The sequence below is a fragment of the Priapulus caudatus genome, unplaced genomic scaffold (genome assembly GCF_000485595.1).
Source record: "Priapulus caudatus unplaced genomic scaffold, Priapulus_caudatus-5.0.1 Scaffold359, whole genome shotgun sequence".
NCBI classification, from domain to species: Eukaryota; Metazoa; Priapulida; class Priapulimorpha; order Priapulimorphida; family Priapulidae; genus Priapulus; species Priapulus caudatus.
The window spans coordinates 151,961-169,441 of record NW_014577420.1 but is presented as its reverse complement, the minus strand read 5'-3'; the positions used below and the strand labels follow the sequence as shown (position 1 = coordinate 169,441).

Genomic DNA, 17,481 nt, shown 5'->3' with positions numbered 1-17,481 from the left:
TACTGATGTGAGGCGTGGAAAATTTGTTTATATGGTTATAAAAGTACGTTACTATTTCACCTTCTTACTCCGCTCGCCGCGCATAATATGTGTCAAAATTCAATTGCGCAGAAGAGTGGCTAGCCACTTTCAATTTTGTTTAGTCGCTCACTCAGTCAATTGCTAACTCATACTCTAGTACTATTAGCCTGATAGCGGTCTATGTCCTTCGGGAACGGTACTGCCGGAAACGCTACCGTGCGGAGTCACGTCCGGTACACCGATACGTACCTGGTACTATCTAATATGCCGGACCTACTCGGCCTACTCACTAACGAGGTCTAGGAATGCCTACGGCATACTCCGCTATACCTACACTACACCTTATCCCTAATCCTAACCTTACACCCTACCCTAACCATGATCATAGATAGTGACCAGGGTACGTTCCGGTATACCGGACCGTACCCAGGGTACGTTCCGGCAGTACCCTGGGGGACATAGACCCTATGAGCAGTACTATAGTCTATAGCCCGCGTACAGTAACTGCCACAGCTTGCGGCAGTTACTGTACGCGGGCTATAGTACTACTACTAGAGCTATGCTCACTCCTACAATTTAATACATGTTTAACTTCGTTTTTTCATTTTCGTGATGTCTTCAAAATGGAAAGTGTACAAAGTTTATTTGTTCATGATGTAATTGATGTTATGTTACTTAAATCTACTACTCAACTCAATTACTGAACTAGTCATAACATTATTAACAGTTAACAATTCTGTGTTGTCAACAGTTAACACTACAACACCCCTATCAGTATCATGGCCCATGGAATACATGCGTCTAAACAGAGGAATTGCTCTGACCTGTGATTGGAGGATAAAAATAGAATTTGTGACGTTTCGTTTCACCGGTCATAGCCGTTATCACCGTCATCATGGTCGTTTCACCGATATTACTATTAGCCTATGAGCGATACCATTGCACCGATACCGCGTGCATATTTGCTCATTAATTAGACTAATCGCGCTTCAATAGACTCAAAATTCACAGAGATTGAGGCTAAGACATGTGTCTATAATAGCTAGAATTTATAGAAATGTAACTCAAATCGTTTGCGCCATATGATATTTAGTACCTGTTCCTACCGGGCATAGCCGCGCGTATATATTAGCTTATAAGCGATACCGCGCGTGCATATTTGCTAATTAATTAGACTAATCGCGCTTCAGTGGACTAAAAATTCACAGAGATTAAGGCTAAGACGTGTCTATACTAATAGCTAGAATTTATGGAAATGTAACTCAAAACGTTGGCTCCATATGATAGTTAGTAGGGCTGTAACGATCCACCGAAATCGAATCGGATCGAGATTCTCTTCTCTCGATCCGATCCTCGATATTTTTCCCCGTATTTTCGATTCCACTTCGATACCACTTTTTTCCTCCAATAGATGGCGGCACAACGCTATATACTGTGGAGTGTTACCAGAGCATTAGCTCCAAGAAACGGTATTGCTAGGGTTAGAATACCGTTTCAAACCTTGGCTGCAGCTAAACACGTAGTTGCCTTATTTGCCAAGTATCGCCAAAGAACACTACACATGTGATATACCAAATGAATCAGTATACGTCCACCTTATTGTAACCATCAGTGCGCTACGATGCGCTGGGTACTTACGGGGTTACAGCGACTTTTTAAGACAAATGCAACAAAATTTATGAATTCGCCGCCATGTTTGCTATCATTCCGACTGTGACTAAAATCCGTAATGGATCGAACAAAGGAAATTAAACGATCAGCGGTCCTCATGTAAACCACCCCTGCATCCGAGAACATGTCATCTAAGGTTTTTACAAATGGCCCAGACATTTGTGAACATCGTTTCACTTGCTTTGGTGTGTAATTGCCGTGTGAGTCATCGTGCAGCTATTGTACTATTTCTGTAGTATTTTCTAGCGAGCCTTTTCCGTTTCGGGTTTTCCGTGCCTCGCTAAACATGGCGGGTAAAGCTGATTGGAAAGTCGATATGCTGTGAGAATTAGCAGATTATACCATGAATTAAGAGATACATTCTAGTTTAGAAGCAGGACAACTGAGTTAACGTTCATATTTCAAACAAGGCAAGTCAAAGGTGGTAATAGAATAGTTTTATTTGAGATATACAGAGTTATTCATCTAGATCTGCAGAGGTGATAGGTTTTTTGTATGGAAGGGTGTCAGGCTGTATAGACAATCTGTCGCACAGCCTGGTCGGGCTACCAGAGCATATAAATCAGTGATTTATATGCTCTGGTGTTACTCACCAATGTTTCTCAGCGACTGTGCAGTGTATTATACTCTCTAGATTCTCTAGTCTATTCACCATTTAGTATTCATTGGCAATTTCTAATAATTTATTATTGCAAAATAATGAAAATATAAAAAATAAGATAACATTTCAATATTTTGGGAATCGAATCGAGAGGCTAATATCGAGAACCGGATCGAATCGAGAGGCTTGTGTGTTGAGTAACTATTACAGCCCTAATAGTTAGTACACGTTCCTACCGGTCATAGCATAATAGCGTATGCGGCGGGGTATGCAAAATAAAAACAAAACATCACGAATTCTATTTTTATCCTCCAATCACAGGTCAGAGCAATTCCTCTGTTTAGACGCATGTCATGGGATGGGTAAATCATATTTGCAAATGTGTTTTCGAATATAATGTGTGGTAAACTAGGATTGGGCCAGCTAATCCAGGGTGCTTCACTAGGATTGTGCCTGCATGTACCGTACGCTAGTCTACAGCGAAGTAGCGGATTAATTGATTTCTTAACCTAAGTTCATGCACAGCTACCATTCGTACCATATATAATCACTTTAGCATTTAGCTATAGTAATATAATAGTTAAACTAGCATTAATATTCCATGAAAATGTGCGTTTGCAATACAGAATGCGCGTAGGATTCATAAACGACAAGCATAAAAAATCTCAAAGAGCTCGCATGCTGTTTATAATGGTTACGTGACTAGGAATTCTGTGGTTTTGAAAATAAAAGCACAGACATTTGCTATATTAGAAAAATATGAGAATTTAAAATGAGCCATGTCTTATGTATGTTTTGCAGTTTGGACAACAATTCGTACAACCAGCTGCCTGTCATGGATGTGGAATTTGAAAAGCGTCTGCTTCGCCAACAGAATGGCCAGAGTACTATATTGTCACCATTAGCATGTGTAAGTAGTTGATTTACTTACCTTTCTTTTATTTCCGTCACATAACGAAATCTTAAGAATTATCTATGGAGCATTTTCTATCTGTTGCATGACTGAAGATAGATTGGTTTAATGTAGTATTGTTTTGCATAGGTTTGGCTAGGTATAAAGACTGGCTTTATCTGGTTTTCCTTTATTGCTTTATGATAAAGTCTTATATACTTATGGTTTTCTTTTGCAGCCTTCTCCGTTGAAGATGTCACCAATGAGTTCACCTAGAGATAAATACGGAGATCGTTTTATTCCAGCAAGAAATGGTGCTAACTGGCAAATTGGTCTTTCTCTTATACAGGTATACAGGCTCATTATTTGTAAAGTAATTATGTTTCTGTACTCTAAAAGTGAAGATTGAATTATACAGATTCTAAAAAATTTCTTAGAAGTTTGGCTTAATGTAACTGTGGCTTAACATTGAACCAGCAAATCAAAAGTTATGTGGTGACTGAAATTTATATTGTTTAAAAATAGTATAAAATGTATGTAAACATTATTTGATGCTACAAATATGAATATAGTGAAAGGATTACATGTGTTGTATATAAATTGGTATAAAATTGTGTTTTTATATGTTACTAATTATTATGGATCTGCATGATTTTAATTAAATTAAAAAAGTTTTATTGGAATACTGGTTGTATCACTGTATTGCACAATTTGTTTTCACATTTTGTAGCACCAAGGGAATCAGTCACCGAATGTTGTGAGAAAGGCCAGAGAGAACAACACTGAAAGCAACAAGGAAGCACAAGCATACAACTGTCTGTTGAAAAATGAATTGCTGGGTGCAAATATTGAGGATCTCAAGGTATTGCTGATCTGTTCCAAAACTGTTTCTAAAAACCAAATTCAGGTTTTGATTCTAATGAACTAAACATATTAATGTAAATCTAGTAGCTGCTTTTCACCCAAATCTGCTATGTACCCTTAAAAAAACTTTTGGACAAACGCTCTTCTATTTATTGATTTCTTTATTTCATTAAGACCGTAGATGTCATCTATTTCTTTTGCAACATAGATTTCCAATCCAGATTCCTTTAAGGCTCTAGTGGTATTAGCACCGCATGACGCATATATACTTCCATTTTCTCCACTAACTCGAAGTTTCGACATCACTCGAAACTTTGATTTCGTGTGGCTTCCATCCCCCTGAGAATCCTGAGAGTTTTCGTGCTAACACAAACATATAGATATACGACGCGCGCGAACATGCGTAGATGTGTGAGCTCGTCTGCCGGCGTCCTCATTGTTGGCACGAGTCGCGCGTTAACGCAACGTCTCTCGTCGCTGTTGCAGGACCCGCAGGGCGACGAGCGTCGCATACTGTCGCCGAAGGAGATCAAGAACCTGTTTCAGTATCGCGCGCCGCGCTACGGCGATGCCGACTGCGCCATGTCGCCGTATTCCCTGTCTCCTGTCGGCAGCAAGAGCCAGAAGCTGCTGCGATCTCCCAGGAAGGTGTGTCCCGCGTTCGAGTAGAGGTTTATGCGCATCTTTATTTCTGCATTTGTTCTTCGTGCATCCGGGAAAATATCAAAGGTCCCATTAAACTAGATGTTTATCCGCGTCTTTGTTCCTGCGTTTGTTCTTCAGGCGTCCGGGAAAATATCAATGATCCCATTAAAGAAGAGTTTCATCCACGTCTTCTTTATTTCTGCGTTTTGTTCTTCAGGCATCTAGAAAAATATCAAAGATCCCGTTCAAGGTGCTAGATGCTCCTGAGCTACAGGATGATTTCTATCTGAATCTTGTCGACTGGTCATCACAGAACGTGCTCAGTGTCGGACTGGGAACATGCGTCTACCTGTGGAGCGCATGCACGAGCCAGGTACGCAGCAGGCGAAACTAACTCGTTAGTTATTTACGAACTTGAAAAAATACAAAGAGTGTCCAACCTTGTATATGAGGATTTAGTCGAAAATAATGTCAGGTGATCTATTTAGACAGGTGTCCGTTCTGTCGATGTGGTTTCACTGCATAACTGTCTCTCAAGGAAAATCCCAACGGTGTCCTTTATAGTGTCTGTTACATACAGATGGCAACTTACATGGGATTGACTGTGTGTGCCATCAAGAAATTTTAAAAATGCGTACAATTTCGTCAGGTATAAGGATCGGTTGAATTCTGTATAGGGTTGGATGTATCGTGTGTGCTCATTCTACGTGGAAATGTTTTCGTTTCCTAGGTGACGAGACTCTGCGACCTGGCGAGCGACGGGGATTCAGTGACGTCGGTGTCGTGGGCCGAGAGAGTGAGTTGTAATGCTTGCTTCTAGGGGGTGGGATGCTTACAAAGTAGTGTCGTGGAGCGCTTTGATAAACAACTGCTGTTGAATTGCGACTTGTGTTACATTTCTGTTGTTTTCGGATGAAACTACCCCGCTAAATGCTATAGATTTTACTCGGTAGGTTATCGATACGTGCATCGTGAATGGTCAAATGCTTTTGCGATTTAATTGACAAAATACGGGAAAATAAACGAAATACGGGGACAAAAAAATTCCCGAAGTAGCGGGCTTCGTTCGAGTGTTTGCTGTCGCGCGGTTGGGGCGAGGGCAGGAGGCAACGCGTAGACAGCATTTGATGTAGTGACGTCGTTGTTGTGGTTGCAGGGGCATCTCGTCGCCGTGGGAACGCACAAGGGTTACGTGCAGGTGTGGGACGTGACGGCGAACAAGCGGATATCCGTGTTGGAGGGACACTCGGCGAGGGTCGGTGAGTGTCAGCACGCGTCGTGACATGCCGTGATCCGTTGCCGTTGTTGTCGCCGTCGTTGCGTCGTGCGACGATTTTGCACGAACATAACAATATAAATGTTGATTTCGTGACGATGCAAACGTTTTAATTCCATGGGAAATGAATTATACTAAGTGTGACTTCGACGCTACGAGAGCTTGAGGTGCTCTCATGTTTGCGTCTGCTGAAGGGTAAATAGATGATAGACGGATAATAATGTTGTTAATAGCACAACGTCATACATGATATCCCCATTGCATAATAACAAGTTACTCACTCCCAACGATACCAGCAGGCAATGTAAAATCAAGGTTGATGCCATAGTGAAGCGACATCGCGAAGCGAAGTGTCGTGCCGCAGTCGCGACCTTTGATACTCGCGATATTTCTAACCATTTACCATGTTTTTGACAACGGACCCCACTGAAACTGTGCTCATTACTTATAATGCATAGAATTATGATATGTATAATATTGGGGCTGTGGCTTGTGCGAATGCTGCGGCATGCGTGGCTTCAGCGTTGTGGGGGGATGTCGGATGACTGAGGTGGGCTCGGTGCTTGTTGCAGGCGCGCTGGCATGGAACGCAGACGTGCTTTCATCGGGGAGTCGTGACAGACTGATCCTGCAGCGGGATGTGAGGACACCGTCTGTGATACCGGAGCGCCGCCTCATAGGCCACCGACAGGAGGTACTAATAAATCCATATCTGCAGCACGTGCATGTGCGTGTGTATGTGGGTGCATGAGCATGTGTGTGTATGTGACTGACTATGTGTGTGTGTGTGTGTGTGTGTGTGTGTGTGTGTGTGTGTGTGACTGACTATGTGTGTGTGTGCATGGGGAAGGGCAGGAGGTACATGCGCTGCTGCTGATAAGCAATAATAACTTCTGCAGCACCTCTGTGTGTGTGTGTGGTTAGGATAACGTTACAGCTTGCGCGGTGGTGTCGTGCGTGCGTGTTTGCTGACTGCGTGCGTTGCCTCGTCGTAGGTGTGCGGTCTGAAGTGGTCACCCGACCATCAGCATCTCGCCTCGGGTGGGAACGACAATCGACTACTCGTCTGGAACACCTCGCGACCGAAGCCCGTGTGGGAATGCAACGAGCACATGGCCGCAGGTAGGGGGCGCCGCCGGCTGGAGGGTGCGCCGTCGTTTAGGTGCCGGCGTCTGCATTCGAGTAATCGATTTGCAAATTTGGGACCGTGCGTGGATGATTATCCATTGTTTATAAACGATTGAATAGAAAGTATATCCGACGCCTAATGCTAGCCGCACACTATCCGATTTTGCACTGTGCACAGCACTAAGCCCCTGCACACTATACGACCCACTCCCGATCGATCGGGAGGCCACCGCACACTGTCCGACTCAAAGTTGACGCAAACCATGGCACTCTTGTGGCGTTCCAAGCGGATTTAGTGTGTACTAAGGGTTGGGAGTGTTTCCCTTTGTGCTGCTCTGTGATTGGTCAATTTTCTTCAGCGCTCGCCAATCGGGTCGGATGGCCACGCACACTATCTGACCCGATCTGCTCCCGATTCAAAATTCGAATCGGGCCAAAATGACCTCCAGAGCCAATCTTAAGCCTCCCGAGCCAAACTAGAACATCTCAATCCAATCGTAAGCCTTCAAATCACGCTCGGGTCGGATAGTGTGCGGCTAGCATAAGCGTACGTAACTAACTGCCACTCACGCTCTTAAACTGACCTGGATGCGTGCTTCGCGTGGCGTGACGTTGACGTGTTAATGGTATCTCTCTGGTTGCAGTGAAGGCAATAACGTCGTCGCCACACCACCACGGCTTTCCTGCGTTGCGCGTGCTTGTGGCGTGACATTGACATGTTAATGGTGTTTCTCTGGTTGCAGTGAAGGCGATAGCGTGGTCGCCACACCACCATGGCTTGCCTGCGTCGCGCGTGCTTGTGGCGTGACATTGACATGTTAATGGTGTTTCTCTGGTTGCAGTGAAGGCGATAGCGTGGTCGCCACACCACCACGGCCTGCTGGCGAGCGGCGGAGGCACGGCGGACCGCTGCATCCGCTTCTGGAACACGCTGACGGGCCAGCCGCTGCAGTGCGTTGACACAGGGTCACAGGTGTGCAACCTGGCGTGGAGCAAGCACGCGAGCGAACTGGTGAGTGCTGAATGCCGTGCATACACGCGTGCCCTACCCCCGGGGGGGGGAAGCTCGGGGTTTGTAAGGGTCATGGAAATCATGGATATTTGGCATGGGGGGGGGGTACGTATGGTTCCTGGGAAACCTGAAAAGTCCTGGAATCAGGATTCTGTGGATACTGGGAAAGTCCCAGAATAAAAAAAAAAGTTTATTTTTGTTTGTCTGGAAAGCCTTGCTTAATATTATGTCGTTCAGTCCTAGAAAGTCATTAAAATTTAGAGCCTGTCTATGTTATCTGCGAGGCAATGAAATTACGTTATTATCATGTGATTGTTTGGTGATTGCACGGTACGCGACATGAAGTGGCATTCGGCTTAAAACACCCAATGTTTTAGGTTTCCACGCATGGATACTCACAAAACCAGATACTCGTGTGGAAGTATCCATCATTGACTCAAGTCGCCAAACTAACAGGTCATTCCTACAGAGTTCTCTACCTGGTGAGTGTGTTGTTATGTTGTACTGGTACGGTAGTTATCCCAGTAATGCTGGTACCAACGTCATCTTGTCATGTCGCGTGTTATCAATTTGATTTATTTGAATTCAATAACTTGCTTATACTTTAGTACTTTGTTCATTTTGCTTTAACACTTGAGAAAAATGCTTTGGATGGATAGTACGATAAATGTATCTAAAATAGGGTTTTGGAAAATGATACAAATTGATGCAGTGTTCAGTAAATGAGTTTCGTTTTTGTATGTACAGTAGGCGATTGTCAAAAGTGACTTCATTATTATCAAATAATAACGTTTATACTGTCTAATATATTATATCCTAAGATCCGAAATTAAAACATTGAAAACATTGAAATTGAAACATTCAGGCGGTATTTGGAAATCGCACATGGGTTTTCCACGGACAAGCATTAGACCATGGGTATCGTGGGTGTTAGCGTCCTTCCGTATTCACGTTTCTACGATGCCGAGTCTAACGTTTCGCGCAATGATTATGTTGACGCAGGCGATGTCGCCGGACGGGGAGGCGATCGTGACGGGTGCCGGTGACGAAACGCTGCGGTTCTGGAACGTGTTCAGCAAGGCGAGGTCTCAGAAGGTGAGTCCGCGGCACGCGACGTAAACACCCCCCTTCCCCTCCTCCTGGCTGCTGCCACCCCGTGGCTGCCCGACGCATTTCCCCGATTCATATATAACTATATATCTTGTCGTGTGTATCGATATATCCATATATGTCGATGTGTTCGACTATAGCGGTAATACCCGAAACAAGAGAACATCTGCACTCTGCATATCGACTTGATCATGCATTGATTGTGTGGTCGATGCTATGCCGTCGTCTGCCTGTCAAGAGAGATCGTCAATCAACTCATCTCTCTCTCTCTCTCTCTCGTCTCTCTCTTGCAGGAGTCAAAATCCGTTCTGAACCTATTCACAAGAATTCGGTGATGATGACGACGCCGTGGCGCCAGTCGTCAATGATGATGACTGCGCGTCGTAGAACACACGGGGGAAAGTCGTGGCACGTGTGAATGCTGTGACGCTCGCAGACATGCTAGTGGTAAACCCTTATAAACGAGGACAGATCTCATAATCGCCTCGTCATCTACAATTTTCAAGTAATGTCACGCTATATGGACACACTTGGTGGAAAAAAAAGTTCCGCAACTGTCCACCATATTAGTAGAGTTGTAGGTAAATATTTTGATTATAAGCATTGTATATTGACAGTGGTAAATACCAACTGTGACCATGCATGGTAAGGTATTGCTGCTTGGAAACCTTTGATTTGTAGATAAGATCTGTACACCTCTCTCTCTCTATGAGAACTAGGGATTTGAGTTCAAATACAAAATGTGAATTTTGTAAACAATGTACTTAATGTGGTTTCTAAATTAAAAGTATTTTTTTATTCGTGTGGCCACAAACAACAAACAAGGCAGTTGTTGAATGCTCGTGGAAATGATTGGTTACTTTTATGGTAATTGTTGAGTCGTTATAGTGTATGTTAATATCAACGGTGGATGTTTGCAGGTGATGGGTGCACGCAGAGGTAGGGATGGATGTTCGCTGAACGTGTTATGATTTATGCCGTTTAAACGTTTTGGTTCTGTAGATCCTATTTGTTATTGTTGTTTGTTTATTTTTGGCCACACTTTACCGAGGTTGTTTGTCCTTTTTAGTTGCTCGTTTTTTTCGTTGAATGACCCACAGACCTGTAATTATTTTTAATTATTTGTTTTTTTCGATGAGAGTGAACTTCCGTTAATCTGCTAGCACGTCGTCATTCTGTTGGAGTGTTCCATTGTCACTGTCTCTCTGCTTGTGCGTGAGGGCGATTTTCATTTTTGCTCTACGTATGTTCATACACATGCGTGTGTACGTTCGTGCGCGCGTGCGTGCGTGCGTGCGTGCGTGTGTGTGCGGTGCGGTGAAGGACGGGGAATTGTCATCGATGTTTCGGTGTCATAGCTCCCACATCTCCCATCATGCCCCTGGAAAACATCCCGATACCCAGTTTTGTCGGCTCACATACATGATCGCCTGCGATGTTGGAGTGATGCCTGCCCAGATATGCACGGTGCTCATGCGATCTTTTCAGTCGTCGATCTCTCGCCTTATAATGCGCGGATGCTGTGACGTTGCTATGGAAATGAGTATTGTTTCTGGCTTCGTCTGCTTTTCGGCCGCACTTTGTTATTGTTTGTGTGTGTTGTCAGGCAGATTGTTGATGTTCGCATGCGCAGCGGATGTTTGTTTCTTTGTTTGTGCATATCAGTCATTGGTGATTACGCATGTATTGCTGATGTTCAGGGGTGGGTGGGGTATAGATGTGTTGACCTTGACCCTGTCAGTTGACCTTCTGAAAAGCTAATGAATCAGGAATTTTGTTCGATCGGATCGGATCCGTTTTTGCAGTTGCAGTGTTTGGCGCGTGTGGCCCGCGTAACGAGCGATGTGAAAAGCATTCGTTACTAATGATTTATGGGTTTAGATTGAACAAATAAAAAATTGGCAAGGTTAGCATAAACGATCAAACAATGACTGTGTCGTCGAACTGTAATAACGTGACACAAGAGCGTCAAAGAAATATCAATTTTCGATTCAATCTCATTTTCTTACACTTGCGTACGTTTAGAGACAGGTGGCTTGGTTAGGTGTAGCAAGTGGATTGATTTCTACATAGTCCCTCGTTCCTTTTTGCGTTACACGGACGCTGTACACGGTGACACTGTGACACTGCAGCCGATGTCCTGTCTATCTCTCTTAACAATTTTGCTTGTGGGTTATTTAGCTAGAGTGTAAAGAAAACTAGCGTCCGTGCGTGGGATGTTCGATCGGTCGTCGCTAGGTGGCGCCACTGGCTCGATGGGCTGGGGATACCCTTGCCTGTACATTTTGCTGTACATAATTTATGGCGGTGTTTTTTTGTCAGTTTCTGTACATTATTTATGAAGTGATCGTAAATAGTTTTGCTCTGCTTTTGTTTAAGATGTTGAATCATGTACGAAATTATTCTGCTATTGTGAGTTGTGTGAATATATACACATATGTGTATTGCTTAGCGATGCGACGATGCAGAGTTTGCACAATGCGGGCACACTCTTATAATAAAGTTGCAGTTTTATTATAAATATTATTTACTAGTACGTGTATAGTTTGTGGCTATTTGGGATATTTCCCTTAAGCCCGGCGCACACGTGAGTTATTTTACGTAAGTAAAATGACGCATGAGTCATTTTACTCACGTGTGTGGCGGATTTTCGTTGAGTAATTTGACGCATGCGTCATTTTACTCACGTGTGCGGCGGATTTTCGTTGAGTAATTTGACTCGTGCGTCATTTTACTTGAGTAAAATAACTCACGTGTGCGCTGGGCTTTAGGCTCCATTTGTGCATTATTTCCATCAGATTAATACTATTGACATATTCAAATAATATTAAACATGAAAACGCTATTTAACAAATTGATATATATTTTAATATAATATAATAGTACAATCAAATAGAAACAACCATAACAAAAAAGATAATCGTCTACACGAGTGTGATATTCTCGTGAGTTCGGGTATGATTTGTGTTTTATGATCTGGTGGTGACATCTATAGGCCGACTAATCAATGAATATTAATTGTATTAGTTATTAATCAGAAGAGTTCCTTCGGTCATAAATCCATCGTTGTCCGTTCGTGGTCTTATTCAGTGACATCCGAAATCCCTTAGTGTCTTCCAAAGCCAAGACCTCCGCCATAACCACCCCCATAACCCAGGTTACCCCCATAACCGCCTCCATAACCGAGACCACGTCCATAACTGCCTCCGTAGCCAAGCCCACCTCCATAGCCACCCCCATAGCCACCCCCATATCCTCCAAGCCTGCCTCCGTAACCACCCCCATATCCTCCAAGCCTGCCTCCGTAACCACCCCCATATCCTCCAAGCCTGCCTCCGTACCCACCTCCGTATCCTCCAAGCCTGCCTCCGTAACCACCCCCGTAGCCTCCAAGCCTGCCTCCGTACCCACCTCCGTAACCTCCAAGCCTGCCTCCGTACCCACCTCCGTAACCTCCAAGCCTGCCTCCGTACCCACCCCCGTAACCTCCAAGCCTGCCTCCGTACCCACCTCCATAGCTGCCCCCTAGGCCACGGCCGTAGCTCTGGCTGAAGGCACCCGTACCGTATCCCTGTCCTGCATTGTAACCGAACCGCCTGTTACCGTACCCACCTCCATACCCTAGTCCCAGCCGGCCCCCACCGATTCCACTGCTGTACCCTAGCCCACCGTAGCCGACTGCGCCGTGACCCAAGGTGGCGCCGTGACCCGAGCCATATCCGATGTTACTGTATCCAAGGTTGCCGCCGTATCCGCCTCCGTGGCTTCCGTAACCTCCGATCCGGACGTACCTCGGATGCGAGTACAACTGCTTGTAACCGATGAGCGGCTGCCGGTATTTGAAGCTGTAGAGATCCTTGGGCTGGTACCAGTTGAATCCATCACTGAAACACGCACACAAGTACCACATGAACACACACGCAAGTTCCACACGTACACACAAGTACCTAGCAAGTGTACACGCACAAGTACCTATCACACGCACACACATACGCACACGCACGCATGCACGCACACACACATCGATGATTTACCACAAGAATCGATTCACTTAGCTACTATCGGGAGTGAATAAGAGGAGCCAGGATCTAAGCATTATTATGTTGCACTTTTCTTCAAGAACCAAGCTTACCTTGTGTATACATATAGTTGAAAGTAAATGAAACAATAAAAACAATTTGTAATTATTCACTCCTGATAATGTATAATATATACGTACATATAGTATTATCAAGAGCTAATAATGCCAATAAATACGTGCAAAGTAAATATGTGCGTGTGTGCATGCATGCGTGCGTGCTTGCACGCGTGTGTATGCAGGGAGGTGTGTGTATGTGCGTGCGTGCGTGCGTGTGTGCATGCGTGCGTGCGTGTGTGTGCATGCGTGCGTGCGTGTTTGACCTGCAGGGCTAACAACGCACCTGTATCCGTACTCGTAACCTCTCGCCTTGGCGGCGGTCTCTGCTGCCGTGGCTTCATCCTTCTCGTAGTCAGCGCCGGCCGCCTGGCCGTCACGTACGTACGAGCCGCTGGCGTGCTTTGATCCGGATCCGTAGGCACGGGCGTCGGCCCTCGGTCCGTACAGGCCCGTCGTGAAGAACTCCGGGGCGTAGGTGTGTCCGTAGCCGGTGTGTGGCCGGCCAGCGTTCACCGTGCCGACGTTGTCATAGGTGCCGTAACTGCCGCCGTAGTCGCTGGCGCTGACTGCTGCCACGAGCAGACACAGAATGACGGCTGTCTTCATGATGTGATCTGTCAACGGACGTAAACACGAAATTAGGTGTAAATACAGTGATAAGATATGAGCGCGTTTTCTCATTCAGTATTTTGTTGTCGGTCTTCGGTGAAATACTCGGCAAATTTATACTGTGGTTCGGAAATGTCACAAATAGTTAGGATTGCTAGTCTGAAATGTCGCAACTTTGCGTAACCTGTTCTTGTATAAGTATTGGCGTACAAATCTAATGACATATTAGATTTATGATAGTCGTAAGTGTTTGTTTCTTGCGGCGGGCCCCGGTTATAGATATACAGTATGGACGTCTATACTGCAATGTCAAACTGTCGTGTTGAGTTCGCTTGTGATACAGATGACTACAATTCATGTATGAAACTTTATATAGTGATGCGATTTTTCTTTCCTTGTAAGTTTAAAGTAGACTAATATTTCATGTTCTTGTAAACAAATTTCAACAAATATCAGCCTGTAAGAATCAGTCATATTGTATGATCATATAGAATGGCGTATAGAGAAATGAATAGTAAATTCGTTTAACGAGTCGAGCTGTGTGACGCTTCCGTTATTGATATGCGGACATGAAGGAGATGGAATTAAAAATACACGAACACCTTTCTATCTATAATATATATATATATATATATATATATATATATATATGCAATTGGCTCTAATCAATTTATAATGGCATAATTAATTAATCTTACCAGGTACAGGTGAAGTTGCCGTGGTTACGTTGTTTTCGCTAGAGTCGGCTGTGGATGTTACTGCCCCTGCATCGCACACACGCCACGGCTTTTATATCGCTTCCAGTTGGTCACGTCACAACCCGGTGACATAGAATTGTTACCGCGCATGAAGCTATTAGACGACAAGCAACCACTAACGACTATTTTTGACACAGTTCCAACATAGCTTTCACTTAGTAAAATGCCCTGTAGCTGTCACACGGCGGCACGACCCCTGTAGCGTTTTAATCACACGGCAGGCTCGTTTGCTGTTAGATAACAACCTCATTCTGGATTCGTAGACGTCGTCATTGCTTGCAATATCTGTATAGTGTCATCTGAGAAACACCGATCTCGTTTGCTTATATAGCTGTGAGATCACTGCGGTGTGAGGCTTACAACCTCCACACAGATACAAATGTTGCTCGAGGATATATATAAGCTGGTTAACACTTAACAGCATGATGTAAGTTTGAGGTTTGAGGTAATTATAATGTCACATATATAGGTTATAACATTAGAAGGTCACCATCATGTTCATAGATTCTTGTTTTTGTTGAGAAGGAGCTAAGAAAAAAGAGAATGAAATAAGAGACTCGATCTGTTTACGATGTAGTATAGTATATGTCTAGTATATTATTATATATAGTGTAACGTTTTCTTCTTCCTGGGTGGTTGATTAGTGGTTGAAACCTAAGAAACACCGATCTTGTTTGCATGTATACCTATATGACATTACGGTGGTGTGAGAAGTGAGGAACCTTCCCCGCGTGAGAGCTAGTAGCGTTGCTGCACGAAGCCTAGGTCACAGAAGCCAAAGCAAATCAATCGAGAAGGTCCTATCCTCCCAGAATGGAGTCAAAGGAGACAACGGTGACATCATTCGAGCTAAGGAAACCGATGTTTCTCATAGTGGTATAATAGTGAATGGATAATTTTAAGACGTAATTTCTATTATTGAGGATTGCGATGACGCTTGGTTTATTTTACTAGTATTAACTAGCGTTGACTGATGATGTGGCTTATGTTTCTTTATATTCTCAATTATTATTACACAGTGTGACAGTAATACAAATGTTGCTCGAGGGTATATATATATATATATATATATATATATATATATTATATACATCATGTACATACATCATGTAATATATACATCATGTAAGCTTGAGGTTTGAAGTCATTATAATGCCACATAAAATTTAAGCTCACATTTAGGTCATAACATTAGGTCATAACCACAATGTTCATATATCACTTATATTTGTTGACAAAGCTAGAGCTAAAGAAGAAGAACACGGAATAAGAGACTGTGTGACCTCTTTAATATGGGTGCGTTGTCGATATGGTATATATATATATATATCATCAAGAGCTAGTGAGCTAGTAATCCATGTGCGTGCGTGCGTACGTGCGTGTGTTTGTGTATGTGCGTGTGCGTGCGTGCGTGCGTGCGCGTGTGCGTAGACCCCCTGATCGATGCGATCGATCTTAAACCGTGCGATTATCTTACATTACCCTTTATTGATCTTATGCACCATGTCTTCGTGTCGGTTGGCAGGCATATGTGTCAGGTGTTGCTGTCGTTCTGTTATAAATTATTACTATAATAGCTATATATACCCCAATATCGTTCGCGATAGGAATAGGAGGGAATATGATGTTTGTCAAACGTTCTCATATGCTCGCTGTAACCACCTCCATGATAAACGGATATGAGAGAGAGAGAGAGAAGGTGGGGTCAGCTTGTATAGTCGGACGAATCATTAGTCCTATGGGTCGTTAGTCCTACGGGTCGTTGGTCTTACGGATCGTTGGTTCTACGGGTCGTTGGTACTACGATCCGCTGGTCCTACGGGTCGTTGGTCCTACGGATCGTTGGTCCTACGGTCCGCTGGTCCTACGGGTCGTCGGTCCTATAGGCCGTCTAGATCTAGTATACACGTCACATGCAGCTGTTGTAATAATGTATAAATCACAGCAGAGAGTGGTAGCGGAGTTGATGTTTGCTTCGCTGGTACGCCTCGCGGTGCAGCACTAATGGGGCAATAGCATGATATATGGTTGAAGTTGAACTAGACATGCAGGTGCAGACGGGGTGTCCGCTACGTGGCCCGCAGTCACCGCGTGAGTGTCTGCAAAACAATATCGAGAGAGACACTCGGAGGCAACCTATATGTGACATTATAATGACACAAGCTCAAGCTCATGAATCAAGCTTATATCATGCTGTTAACTAGCTTCTATATACACGCTCGAGCAACATTTGTATCTGTGTGGAGGTTGTAAGCCTCACACCGCGGTGATCTCATAGCTATATAAGCAAACGAGATCGGTGTTTCTCAGATGACATTATACAGATATTGCAAGGAATGACGACGTCTACGAATCCAGAATTAGGTTGCTATCTAACAGTGAACGAGCCTGCCGTGTGATTAAAACGAATATTCTAGCGCACTAGACAGCTACGGGGCATTTTACTAAGTGAACGCTATGATGAAACTGTGTCAAAAAAGTCGTTAGTGGTTGATTGTCGTCTAATAGCTTCATGCGCGGTAACAATTCTATGTCACCGGGTTGTGCCATCTGCATGGGTGTGACATAAAAGCCGTGGCGTGTGTGCGACGCAGGAGCAGTAACGTCTACCTGCAGCCGACTCTAGAGAACAACAACGTAACCATGGCAACTTCACCTGCACCCGGTAAGATTAATTAACTATGACTTAATTTGATCCAATTATACATATATATATATATATATATATATATATATATATATATATATATATATAG

The 17,481-nt window shown here is 44.0% G+C and overlaps 2 protein-coding genes across 2 annotated transcripts; one reads left to right on the top strand and one right to left on the bottom strand.

Annotated features, from left to right (window-relative positions):
- Positions 1–11,746, top strand: LOC106809496 (fizzy-related protein homolog). Its single transcript, XM_014812584.1, has 14 exons — positions 1–43; positions 3,095–3,203; positions 3,424–3,534; positions 3,916–4,047; positions 4,536–4,697; positions 4,912–5,067; positions 5,425–5,490; positions 5,851–5,953; positions 6,543–6,664; positions 6,966–7,092; positions 7,941–8,110; positions 8,488–8,592; positions 9,113–9,205; positions 9,514–11,746. The coding sequence occupies exons 2-14, from the start codon at positions 3,129–3,131 to the stop codon at positions 9,553–9,555; spliced, it is 1,464 nt and encodes a 487-aa protein (XP_014668070.1). The 5' UTR covers positions 1–43; positions 3,095–3,128; the 3' UTR covers positions 9,556–11,746.
- Positions 11,747–12,065: 319 nt separating this feature from the next.
- Positions 12,066–14,713, bottom strand: LOC106809498 (glycine-rich cell wall structural protein 1.0-like). The gene is made up of 3 exons (XM_014812586.1): positions 14,666–14,713; positions 13,642–13,972; positions 12,066–13,104 (listed from the first exon to the last, which is right to left on the bottom strand). The coding sequence occupies exons 2-3, from the start codon at positions 13,962–13,964 to the stop codon at positions 12,327–12,329; spliced, it is 1,101 nt and encodes a 366-aa protein (XP_014668072.1). The 5' UTR covers positions 13,965–13,972; positions 14,666–14,713; the 3' UTR covers positions 12,066–12,326.
- Between the last annotated feature and the right edge of the window lie 2,768 nt (positions 14,714–17,481).

What these genes read in the sequence shown, in the direction of transcription:
- LOC106809496 (XM_014812584.1), top strand. Translation starts at nt 3,129, where the DNA reads ATGGATGTGGAATTTGAAAAGCGTCTGCTTCGCCAACAGAATGGCCAG. An exon ending in TATTGTCACCATTAGCATGT is followed by an intron (nt 3,204 to 3,423) that starts GTAAGTAGTTGA and finishes TTTCTTTTGCAG; the next exon opens with CCTTCTCCGTTGAAGATGTC. An exon ending in CCTACAGAGTTCTCTACCTG is followed by an intron (nt 8,593 to 9,112) that starts GTGAGTGTGTTG and finishes ATGTTGACGCAG; the next exon opens with GCGATGTCGCCGGACGGGGA.
- LOC106809498 (XM_014812586.1), bottom strand. Translation starts at nt 13,964, where the DNA reads ATGAAGACAGCCGTCATTCTGTGTCTGCTCGTGGCAGCAGTCAGCGCC. An exon ending in GGTTACGAGTACGGATACAG is followed by an intron (nt 13,105 to 13,641) that starts GTGCGTTGTTAG and finishes TGCGTGTTTCAG; the next exon opens with TGATGGATTCAACTGGTACC.